Source organism: Neurospora tetrasperma, assembly GCF_000213175.1.
Source record: "Neurospora tetrasperma FGSC 2508 unplaced genomic scaffold NEUTE1scaffold_1, whole genome shotgun sequence".
NCBI lineage: Eukaryota > Fungi > Ascomycota > Sordariomycetes > Sordariales > Sordariaceae > Neurospora > Neurospora tetrasperma.
The window spans coordinates 5331990-5344785 of NW_009799099.1; the positions used below are offsets into that span (position 1 = coordinate 5331990).

Consider the following 12796-nt stretch of genomic DNA (forward strand, 5'->3'; position numbering starts at 1 on the left):
TAATAATAATTAAATTGTATTATATTGACTATTATCGAACTATTTAATAATTTGAATTTTCTAATCGTCTCTTTATACTATCCTGTCTGTCCTGGACTTCCTGTCCTTGAGTGTCTATAGTGATGGTTCACCGATGGTGTTGGCTTACTTTGTGAGCGAGCTTACTGTGTGGCCTTGGTTCACTAGTGAGCTAGGCTTACGTTGTGAGCTTCCTTCGGGTGTGAGCCTTTATTTGTCTTACTAGTCCTTATGGTTGCACCGCCCCACCTCTGCGTGGCTGTAGTGTCCCGGTGGCTTGGTTGCCCCTTGTTATCGCTTAAGTTCGTAATAATACGGCATCTAATTCTTCAATGTCTTCTTATTTAATAAAATTAACGGCCTTAATAGCTTTAATGTTTAGAAGCTTACCTTCAAATTTAACCCCTAATATTCACTTATTAAAGCTACTATTATAACCGCCCAAATCGTCGATAATTTTAAATTAATAGATTTCTACACGACGGTTTAAGTAAATAAACTACTCGTCTAAAATTATATTATTAATTAATTCGACGACTAAATACTTCAAACTAGAGTATAAATAATTATAAATATATGCTATATATATACCCCCATCTTTCTTATCTAACTTTTTAGAATAGTAAAAAACTTCTATTGTAATATTATAAAATAATTTTCCAAAGCGATAATCCTTATATAAATATTCTAATATATCGAATTTAGCTAATACTTAAGCGCGGAGCATCTTCTAACGTATAAAAATCGCAACGTACTAACTATTTAGACTCTATTTTATAACTGTCCGGATTCTCGTATCGAATTAATTTATATACTATACCTTCGCTCTACCTATAAATAGTTAATATAGATTCTTTCGAAGAGTATTGGCCTTAAAATTATCGTCGACAGTATTATTTCGGATAGTCTTAATAAAAAGATACAGCGAAGTAATATAGACTCTATCTTTTTTCTAAAGATAATTATTTCCTGTATTACTATTTTTTTCTTTAGCATTAGGCTAGAGATATCCGATTATTGAAATTTTCTAACCGCTAAATATAATAGATTAAAGGGAAGTAGCGAAACGATTAGCTATAATTTTGAATTTATTATTATTTATCTTACCCGTAGCTCTAATAATATATATAATATAGCGGAGCTTTTTATCAACGTTCAATATTTCCAACTCTGTGATTATAGTAATATTATTATTATTACTAATATTCTTACTATAATTATCATCTTTAATAGTAGTATTACTACTATTATCTACCTATACGGAACTTATTTTACTAATTTTTCACTTAATTAGTTAACGGCGGCGTTGAATAACTATTTAGAGCCTACGGAGTATATAAAGTAGGCTCTATAATATCTTATATAGTTACTCTCCAATTGACTAGGAATTAAAAGGTAGTTTAATTATATATTAATTTCTAGGAGGTAATCTAAAGATATTAGAGGAAAATAAGGGTTATATTAGTAAGTAGGGCTTTAATAATTTTAATAATAGTACGAATATAATACCAGGAGGGCCTCACAATTTATACTAGAGGGTATAAGGATAAGGGAGATTAATATTTAGGACTAGGGTTTCGATTAATTTAAGGGATTTCGTTCTAGCGGGTACCTTCCCTTTCTACTATTTTAATAGCCTTAATAGCGTTATTAATTAAACGCCTCTTAATTTATTTTATAATAGTAAGGAAGGAATTCAATAATTCTTCTGCCTTGGTACCTTCTTAGGAGATTCTAATAATATCGTTCGGTTTAATAACGATCGCTTATTATCGGCTAGAGGTAATTAATAGCGGGCCGTTAATAAATTTAAATTAATTACGCCGGTAACCGGCGGATCGATTAAATTACTCCTTCTAATTTTCACGAGGGATGATTGCCATAATACTCAATTTATTAGTATAATTTCTAGAGTACTATTCGATTTACTAAAGGAAATCGAATTTAAATCGGAGGAAATTATAATTACCGCTCTACTTTGAATTTTCTACAATAATAAGTATACTAAAGGTTACTCTAGCATCACCAGCAGGGAAGTCTATTGGAATCCAATATTTACTAAATATTAAATTATACGATTAATTAGATTCGTTGTTGCGTTAGGTAGTACATTGGGTATAAGGATATCTAATTCGGCCGACGGTTAACGATTATAGGGATTCTAGACTAAATTCAACCTATATAAATTAAATAGTATTAGCGGATTACTAATATCTACTATACTAATATTATATAGTACATTCTACGGCTCAATTTCAACAATACTTCCTCCCACCATTTCTATATTAATGTTAGGACGTTACGAATTCTTATTGTCGATAACGGGGTCGATTTTCGGGGAAGGGAAGGAGTCGATCTCCGGGGAAGAGAAAGGCTCGTTAGTAGAGTCGAAAAAATTGCGGGCATCGAATTTAAACAATATAATCGGCGTTTACCCTCTATCAATTAGTCAATCATCTTCCTTAATATTAGTCACCGGCAACTATTCGAGCTATTAATTATTGAACTATAGATATAGAAGAGGTAATTCTACTAGTATAATTAAAGTTGGTAGTTTTTATTTAATTTACGGAGGTTATTATCGTTCAACCGGACGATCGTTACTAGTACCCTATTCGAGGAGTGGTTCGTTAATAACTTCGGGCGTCTGGTTGTTTTAGTTATCGTATTAGGGAACAGTCGGCTTATTATTAATATAATTGGGTAATTAATTATCGTCTTATTCTTTTATAGTAGGGAGAGGTATAATAATCGGTTACTATTCGATAACCGGTTAATCATCTTAGTATTTATCGTCTCGTTCGATTGTAGGAGGGGTTGGTTGAGGCGGCGGTACGAGCTTGAGTGCTACATTAAAGAGTTGTTTAGGAACATAATAATCAAAAGTCCAATTTTCCGGATAGGAAGCTAAAGGTACTCATTATAATTAATGTATTAACCGCATTATAGATAATAAGGCGATCGACGCATTCTCGTCGGGAGGAGGTAGAATCGCAATAATTCGGTTAAATACTTCACGTTTTAATTGGTTTAGCCGTCCGATCTATCGAAAGCGTAGGTTTAGATAAATAAAATCCAATACATAGCGCAAATCTCTAATAGTCGCCGGGTCAGCTAAATCCATCTTAAATATAGCATTAATAAATAATAATAATTAATTGGTTAAATAACGGCGGTACGGGAACCAACATACAGCTCGCAGTGCGAAGTGCAGCGGCCGAGCGAAGCGTAGTTAATAAAGAGATAATTTCTAAAAGAAATCCAATGGTATAGTATAGGATGAACAGTTCACATCAACTGTTATTGGGCACCATTGTGAGATGAACGGCCCTTGGTTATGGAAATGATCTAATGGTATTGATTGTCTAATGTTCTAACTACTGTCTAGAGGTTCCGCGGCGTTGGGTTTTATACCCCAACGTGCGGGCAGTTGAGCGCCCTGTTGGGCTTGCCAGTGCTTGCCCATTAGTCGTCCCGACTGCCAACTTTCCCCGGGCTGCCCTCTTACAGTAAATCATTTATTATAATTATCAAGGGTAGGGAATTCTTACTAATAGGCGATAGTATTACGGACTTTATTAGTAACCTTCATCTTTAAGTAATAGGTTTTTATAGAGTTATTTAGTTTGTAGTAATCTACGAGGGTAATAAATTTATCCTTAAAATTGAATTACTTTTAGTTTTTAATTATTTTAAGAGTTTCGAATTCGCAACGCAATTCGAGGGTAGAATCTATACGATCGTACTTAGTATTAAAGTAAGTAAGTAAGAATTTGCTAGTCTTCCATTTCTACTTATCCTTATCAGCCTCCTTTAGTATTGATATTACTTAGGGAGATAGAGTATAGAAAACAATACTACTTAGGTATTAAAATACTTAAGCGACTTTATAGTACTCATCCTAATTAAAGTACTAAGTATTTCAGAATTAATATAATTCAATTTTAGTACGCTAAGCGTAGTAAAATTCGGTATATTTAACAGCCGTATTACCTTCGCCGGTAAAAATATCGGAGTCTTTATTAATTTTTAATTTCGGAGTTAATATAATATTAGTATTATTATCCGGGTTAATAATTTAGGAAGGGTCCGCCAGGTTACTATCCGTATATTAGCGGACGGTTTTTTTCAATTCTTTAATAGTATTAATTTTTTTACGAAGGTTGGTAGTATAGTCCTTGTTAAATTTACTATTAGTTTTATTAGTAATATTAAGGGCAAAGTCGGAATTAGTTAGTTTACTCTAAGCAATAGTAGATTACTTTTGAAAAAGGGCGATTTTATTAATAAATATAATAATAAGTATATTCCTATTTTCAAACGCATCATTGGCGGCCGTAATAAAGGTATTAGTATTAATTATACTCTAACGAATGAATCGGGTAAGTACAATAATTGTAGGAGCGAAAGTAGAGTAATCAGTAAATTTAGAAGTAGTATTAGGAATATTCTATTTAATTGGGGCGCTAGGGTTAGGGCTACTATTAAATACCTTTATAAGGTTATCAAACAATTATTCATTTACGGGGTCAATAATTAAACCGATAATAGAAATAGTAACGTTTATATTAGTAACGGACAATATTGATTAATTAAATTAATATAAGGGTAAATAGTACTACCTTATAATTAAAAGAAGCGTACTACTTTATAAGCGCGGGGGATTGTAGTACAATTTAATAAAGTTAATTCGGAATCGAACTTAATAATATAATATAACTGGAAATTATTATAGTATAATAGGATAATCGTAAGCGTATTAAAAATACTTACAATAGCGGCAATTAATTGATTGTACGCTCGCAGCGTAATAGTAGGAATAATTAATTATTATAGAATAAAGTAATCAGTATAGGGTAGGCTAAAATTGTATAATTGCACGAAGAGAGGGAAAGAGAGGTATATATAGGTTTGGCGATATAGGGCGAGGTACGAAGGCTGAATCCCTAAGCACAGGCTCGCGTACGTGTATATATACGTAATGTACCATTAGCCAATAGCGGTAATAGCGTAATACGAAGTTCGACTGCCTATAGTAGGAGCCGTGTATGTGCTAGGCAGTTACGGCTAGTCCTATAATATATACTCCTATTACTAGGCTATACATTGGCTAGATTACATTTTTAGCCCCTTTTAAATTTTTAATATCTTTGTTATTTTATTTATATTTCCCTCGTATCTCCTAGGATTTTTCAACGCTAAAGGCACTTACCTTAACGTACTAAGTAGTGTAAATTAAAGAAAAAAATAAGGAAAAATTACAATACAGTTTATAATCCTCTATTATAATTGTAAGTATTAGAAAAGTATTATTGAAGTTGGCTTTTTTTTCTACGTACGGATAGAGTTTCTCTATATAGCTATTTACGTACAAACAACCTTAACGCTCCCGATATTAATTCGAGGTATAGCTATAGGGAGCGATATTAAAAAATATCATAATTTTTTAAACTAATATTAATAATAAATAAAAAGAAGGATAAAAAGATAAAATAAGTAGTAATCAAGCGTATAGCTGTTACTAGAACCCCCTCTTTTACTAAGTAGTTGCCCCCTTGTATAACTATGTTAACGTACCCACTCTAGGTGCTTAGAGGTTACAGCGGGCTTACAAATAGCTTGTAGCTGGGCGCTAGCTTGATTGTAAAAAGGCCAACCCCCCCTAAGGGTATCAAAATCGATTGGGAAAAAGCGGTAATATAGAACCTCTTCCTCCTTATTTGTTATTTTAAACTCTATAAGAGCTACCTATATATAACTTTATAAATCGCTTATACTTTATCCGGTTCGTCTAAACACGCCTTTAGTGCGTAGAACCCTTTGAATAGTACTCTTAGTATGCTGGGCGTTTAAATAATGTAAAATAAAAATAAAAACAAAACAGCTGACCCCAACCCGATTTGAACGGATAACCTTTCGATCTGGAGTCGAACGCGCTACCGTTGCGCCATGAGGCCGAAGATGCATAAGTTCAACTTTCCATATGTATATAAGGCCGGTAAATGTTTGACCCACGACTTTCTACCAGTCATCCTTATCTTGTCGGCCCTCGATAATGTCGATCACTGTCTACGTAATATGATATATACGATTACAGACGAAGGACTATGGAATCCCGGAAATTGAAAAATAATGGTGTGCTTGTACCGACAGCGGCCCCGACTGCGCGAATAGGACGCACCCCTTCTTGCCATATATTTTGAGAAGTATGGCATGTGCCTGCTGTGCTGCGACTATGATTCTGCAGTCAGCGTCGTACAGTCTCTTCAGTCCGACACAACTGATATGAGCATCCTAAGGCACATTAGATCTGGCGCCCAGACTCGCATGTCTGTGAAGCATGGCCGGCGACCCAGAACGGGTCAACCTGGTCACCTGGTCGATCGATATCAAACATTCTGTCAAGTATAAAGCGGTCCAACCCATTTCGTGCGGTATATGCTGGCAGCAGATCTCAGATTTATAACTTTCGCCCCCTTGACAATCCTGCAATGACACCCTCATATCGCCTCCGTGCCATCATTATTGGCGGTGGTCCAGTTGGACTGATGGCAGCGCATACCTTCTATCGAGCTGGCATCAATTTCGTACTGCTCGAACGCAACAATGCCCTTGCTGTACCCGAAGCAGGAGGGGCCAGAATCGCCATCATGTCGAACACTTTGAAGCTCTTGGCTCAGCTTGGTCTCCTTGAGGCGGTGGAGGCAATTGGAAGGCACATGCGCCCCGGGACGGTGGTGGCGAGTGACGGGCGCCCGTTTTTCGACTCTCGACACAGATGGGTGGTGCTCTGAATTGTAAGGCACCGAAAGCGTGCAGTCTGAGTTACTCCTGGGCAGATACAGCTAACACCGAGTGATGATGATGTAGCCATGGAACAGGATGGGTTATGGTGCATCGACCCGAGTTGATGCAACTGCTGTATGGTGCTCTTCCTGATGAGATCAGACAGCATCTTTTCCCCGGCAAAGTGGTGAAAACTATCGAGATGACTGAAGAGGGGGTCGTGGTCTCGTGTACCGACGGAAGCGTGGAGAGGGGCAGCATTGTGGTCGGGGCGGACGGAGCCCACAGCAAAGTGCGCGACTGCATGCGTCGTATCGCACTACAAGAGTCGTCAAAGGCAGCCCTGAACGAGGAGAAGCCGTTTGTCGCGACGTACCGGTGCGTGTTTGGCCACATAGTCAGCCCGCCACCAGGAATCAAACCCGGCGATGAGTGGCATATGCATGGGAGCGGAATTTCGTCGCTCCTGCTCGCCAGCTCCGAGAAGACATGGTTCATGTTCAGCCAGAAGCTGCCCGAGCCAACGCGGGAACGACGACGGTACACCGAGCAGGACATGAAGAGCTTCATGGAAGAACTTGGTCATGCCCATTGCACATCCACGCTTACACTCAACGACCTTTACCAAGCGCAAACATCTTGCTATCTGACTGACCTCCATGAAGGTCTGATTCACCACTTTTACCATGGCCGCATTGTCCTGGTCGGAGATGCTGTTAACAAGCAGACTTATAACACGGGCCAAGGGTGGAACACGGGAGTGCAAGACGTGGTTGTGCTCACCAATAAGCTCTGGACACTGATGGAAGACGAAACCGATCTCGATGCGCCAATCAGTCAAGGCAAGATCGAAGCCGCTTTTGGCTTATATCAAAGAGACAGATACCCGGTGGTCCAGCAAGCTGTAAAAGCATCAAAGATGTTCACTCGAACAGAGGCCTGGAACCATTGGTATGACTGGTTTACAGACCGCCATATTCTGCCACGGACTGGAGGACTTAAATGGATCTATCGAGCGTTTCTTGTACCGGCCAACATGAACGCACAGGTCTTGGAGTTTCTCGAGGAGAACAACAGGCCATCCGGGACCATCCCATGGCTCCATAGCACTAAAAGGAATTGACCAAGGACGTCTCCTGGCATTCGGTAAGGTATTTGAACAAAACTTTCATCTATTGCACTCATTCACACTCAGGGCCGCATGTAATTGACAAGTGATTAGGCGTACATACCCAACTTTCGTGGCGCATGGAGAGTCAAGCTGTCGCCGTGCCACCTACGGCCGACGTCGAGGGCCATGTCAACTTCAGCTTGTCGTCAACTTGCGCCCCTTACCTGCAGCTTATCATTCCGACCAAGCCCGAGAAAGACTGCGTACAAGGTACGCGCTACTAACCCAATTTCCTCAATGCTTTTTCTCAACCACAACTGCCGACACAACAACACTGTGGGCAGTGCAGAGTATCGGCGACCTGCATTGAATGCAGGAGTGTTACATTGTTCGGTCATTGGCTTGTTCGCGAGTTATCGAAAACTGAGACCGGAACTGTCCTGCACACCAAGCCAATGGATAATTAGCCATGAGATTGTTGGCGCCACGGAAATGCAGACTTGAATATCCGAAAAGGGTGTTGATAGCCTGATACGATAAGGGTACGAGTATAACGATGAATATGTTGTAGATGTACTCCTGGGTGGCCTTTGTGAGACGCGGCTTTCGATGTCATGTCGTATCTGCGACGCTAGGTATTTTGAAAGTGAACAAACAACTCCTCAGCCTGACCAGGACGGACTTGCAGCCTTTAAAACCTTAGCTCATCGTCCACTCGGTTGGTCTCTGATGTAGCTGAACAGGGAGACTTTTACGAGCCTGTCGTTTCTCGCTCTCAGGTTCACTCCGGCCGCCCAAAGTCTCTGTATTCCAACTGGATTTTGCACACCAAGAGCATCATGTCTTCGTCCGATGTGCAACGTCCTCTGCGGGGGCATGCCATCCAAGACTCTGACAATGCTCGACTGGAGAGTTTGAACGAGGCATTGAGCACGCAAAAGTATTTGGCCGGGTTTCACGGCGATACACTGATTGGGGTGAGTTCAAGGTACACCAGCCTTTGTGGCCTGGAAACTAACTCGCTGCAGAATAAAGTTGTTTCCAAGGTCGGGCTTTTGGACGACCTAAAGAGCATCCTGGAGCTCAAGAACGTACCCAGCATTGTGGCAGTCCTGGTCAACTATCTCAAAGAACGTCGCCTCGACATCAAAGCTGGTGCATCGTTGCTGGCAGCCGTGTCGAACAACAGTGTAGCCAGGGCCGATATCATCGAAAAGCAGGTCAAGATCAAGTACGACCGCATGCTTCACCCACCCTTGAGTTACTTGGGCGATGCTTTCAAGTACCGGACCGCCGATGGCAAGTTCAACAGCGCCATCAACCCACACCTCGGCCAAGCCGGAGCTCCTTACGCCAAAACTGTACCTGCAAAGACTCATCCACTCGGAGCCTTGCCAGATCCAGGAGACCTTTTCGACCAGTTAATGGCAAGAGAGGAAAATGGCCGTCCAAGTCAGTCAGGCTTGTCCAGCATGCTCATATACCATGCCACCATCATCATCCACGATCTCTTCCGCACCAATGACAACGACAAGAACATCTCTGATACGTCGTCATACCTCGATCTGTCGCCACTGTACGGCTTCACAGAGGAGATGCAGCGCAAGGTTCGTGATGAAACGTATGGCCTTGGCCTGCTTAAGCCAGACACCTTTGCAGAGGACCGACTGCTTCGTCAACCGCCGGGAGTCTGTATCATGCTGGTCATGTACAACCGGTACCACAACTACGCAGCAACACAACTTCGGCGCATCAACGAAAACGGCCGCTTTTCAGTCCCCAGAGAATACCGGGAGGCCAAGTTTATCGCGGCAGCGAAATACTTTGACAAAGATAGCCTGTTGGAGAACATCGACAACCAGGAAATCCTGAAGAGATTCATATATGCTAACGAGGTATTTGAGAGCAACGGCCGGGTTCGCACCAAGGAGTACCAAGATGCGGAGAATGCCCTCGATATCTTCATCAATAAGGTCCAGCCAGACGAAAAGCAAGTCAAAGCCTTCAAGGACAGCTACGACGCAGCCTGGAAGAAGCTGGACGACGACCTTTTCCACACCGCTCGGCTAATCACATGCGGCCTTTACATCCAGGTCTCCATTCACGACTACCTCAGGGCATTGATGGGCTTCCACCAGTACGACACGAACTTCACCCTTGATCCGAGAGTGAATCAATCGGAAGCCAAGGAGGTATCGCGGGGCCTGGGCAACCAGGTAACGGTTGAGTTCAACCTGCTCTATCGGTTCCACTGCGCCATCTCGCGGGGCGACGAGGAATACCTTGAGAACTATCTGGAGGAGTACTTTGAGAAGCATTCAAGGTCAGACTGGAACCCAAAGGAAATGGGATTACAGGAGTTCCTCATGGAGATGGGCCAGGCGCGGGAGCGGAGAAAGAATGATCCTCCCGTCAACCCTTGTGATATTGAGTTTGGACTCAAAAACAAGGACGAAGACGAAGCCAGGAAGAAGATGGCCTTCAAGCGTGACCCCATCACCAAGCTGTTCAATGATGAGCAAATGGTAGACCACCTCACCAAGGTGATGGACGAGCCAATCTGTAAGTGCACAAACCGCCAATTCTGTTTGCTGGATTAATGCTAACATGGGCTGGAATAGCGAACTTTGGCCCCAGAAACGTACCTCGATCTCTGAAAGCCGTCGAGGTCATGGGTATCCTCCAGGCGCGCAAGTGGGGAGTTGGAACGCTGAACGACTTCCGTGAGTTTTTCGGGATGAAGCGTCACAAAACGTTTGAGAGTGTCTCAGGCTGTGTTGAGGTTCAGAATGCACTCCGGGACCTTTATGAGCACCCAGATAAGATCGAGTTTTATCCTGGTGTCTTTTGCGAGTCGGACGCGAGCCAAAGTGCAGATCCAGGGCCAAGTGACGTCGATTCGGCGTTGTGGGCCGCCATCTTCTCCGATGCTATCACTCTCGTGCGGTCGGATCGGTTTTACACCCTTGATTGGAACACGAACTCGCTCACTTCCTGGGGTATGAAGGAGGTAACCCCAGATAACGATGTGCTCAAGAGCTCTGTGTTCCATCGACTTCTGCAACGGTCGTTCCCGGAGTGGTTCCCCAGCACGTCGGTCCGCTTCTTCCATCCCTTCTACACAGCCCAGAAGAATGCCGAGTACGCAACGGCGCAGGGCTACGACAAAGACTTTGCCATTAAACATACTGTGGAGAAGTCTGAACGAAACTGGTCCGGACCAGCAACGGTCACGAAGACGTTCGACACTTCAGCCTCAAATCCTCGCAAGCCTGTCGAGCCCAAAATTCTCACTGATCCTTGTCAGATCATGGCAGTCCTTACAGACGATACGGACAACATTGTCCATCCAGTCCGTCTGGAGCCCGAGATTCTCCCCGCCAAGGTCGCCGAGGTTCTGGCTGTGCGCGAACAAGAAGACACGGCCAACGGTAGAAAGTCACACGGCGAACACCGGAAAGAGATTGACACTGATACCGACGACTTGATGACATACTTCACCAACCTCATGAGAGATATCATTAGGCGTGGATCTGTCGTGATGAAACCGGGACAAAAAAATTCGGAAGTCGACCCGATCTATCAGCTCGATGTCACCAGAGACTTTGCCATCCCCGTTGTCACTCGGTATGTTGCTGACTTTCTTGGATTCGGACATCTCGTGAAGTCGGAAAAGAACCTGCATGCGAAGTACTCAGAGAACGAGATTTACCAGCATATCACCAACTGCCATCTCTACTTTTCGTACAACGCCGACGAGACCAAACTTCCAAAACGGCGCAAGATGTTCAAAGACTCAATAAGCTTCCTCTTCGACCTGACGCTCAACGAGGGGAACGTTGCCGAAGTGAAGAAGTTCCGTCTCACACGGGCGCTCCAGAGTGTTGGATCATGGCTCTGGAGATCTGCAGCCGGCGACAACAACCCAATGAGCGAGCTCGGTCTGGAAGTTTCTCAACAGGTCTTGCAACAACAGAAAGGCGACACTGGTAGAGTGGCGGCAATTTTGTTGCTCCTTGCTCTCGACAGCTCGTATACCTCGGTTCTTGCCTTCACTTCGGTTCTCGATTCGTTCATCAACGGACTATACACGTTGGCAGCCAAGGAACCCAATGCGTTATCAGGAGTTACAGAAAATAAGAGTTGCGACTGGCGTGATGTCCAACGTCTCGCGTGTGCCGAGTTTCTTCCGGATGTGCCGACCAATACCTTTGACGATATCAAGAAGATCGTCTTGAAAGCGCAACGGGAGAGCATGAAGCTACCCATCCTACGCAAGGCGCGCATAACTTGCGTAGTGAAGGGGAGTGAGCCTGTGTTGACCGTGGAGAAAGATCAGCTGATCATCTGTGACATTGTGAGTTCCCTCACCACGAAAACCCCAGGACAACCGTTATACTAATAGGTAAACCTCTTCTCGTTAGAACCCCGGTGATCAGGAGTATGAGGACGATGTGCCAACCTACCACACCAGCTTCACCGAGAGGTTCACTGAATACCACCCCAAAAACCTCGCTGAAAACAGTCTGACCGCCATGATCAAAGTCCTAGCCCAGCTCAAGGACCTCAGACGAGGCAACGACACCCAAGGCCATTTGAAGAAGATCGGACTCGACTCGTCATACGCGACTTATACCAACTTCATGGCACCACAACGTATCAAACATATCAAGACCCAAGTGAGGGCCAAGATTGCAGAGGCCGAAGAAGCCGATGACTTGACGACGGCCGACAAGCTGAAGAAGACGTACCACCTCGACAGACTGCAATGCCCTGCAACGGACACGTACATGACCCCTGAGTGGGACGAGATGATTCCCTTCCCAACTACCTGGAAGGTCAGTTCAACGGCTACGGGGAGTCGACGTATGGGGGCGAGAA

The 12796-nt window shown here is 43.0% G+C and overlaps 2 protein-coding genes across 2 annotated transcripts in view; one reads left to right on the forward strand and one right to left on the reverse strand.

The window, feature by feature from the left end:
- Positions 1-6039: 6039 nt before the first annotated feature.
- On the reverse strand, positions 6040-7492 carry NEUTE1DRAFT_98592 (uncharacterized protein; the record flags this gene model as incomplete). The annotated part of the gene is made up of 4 exons (XM_009850229.1): positions 6040-6083; positions 6581-6693; positions 6795-7123; positions 7181-7492. The coding sequence occupies 4 exons, from the start codon at positions 7490-7492 to the stop codon at positions 6040-6042; spliced, it is 798 nt and encodes a 265-aa protein (XP_009848531.1).
- Positions 7493-8754: 1262 nt separating this feature from the next.
- Positions 8755-12796, forward strand: part of NEUTE1DRAFT_77530 (uncharacterized protein) — a gene marked incomplete at both ends in the record, with an annotated part of 7555 nt that continues 3513 nt past the window's right edge. The window contains 3 exons of the mRNA XM_009850230.1: positions 8755-8892; positions 8944-10477; positions 10537-12272. Coding sequence (XP_009848532.1) covers positions 8755-8892; positions 8944-10477; positions 10537-12272 — 3408 coding nt within the window. The remainder of the gene's footprint in view (positions 8893-8943; positions 10478-10536; positions 12273-12796) is intronic.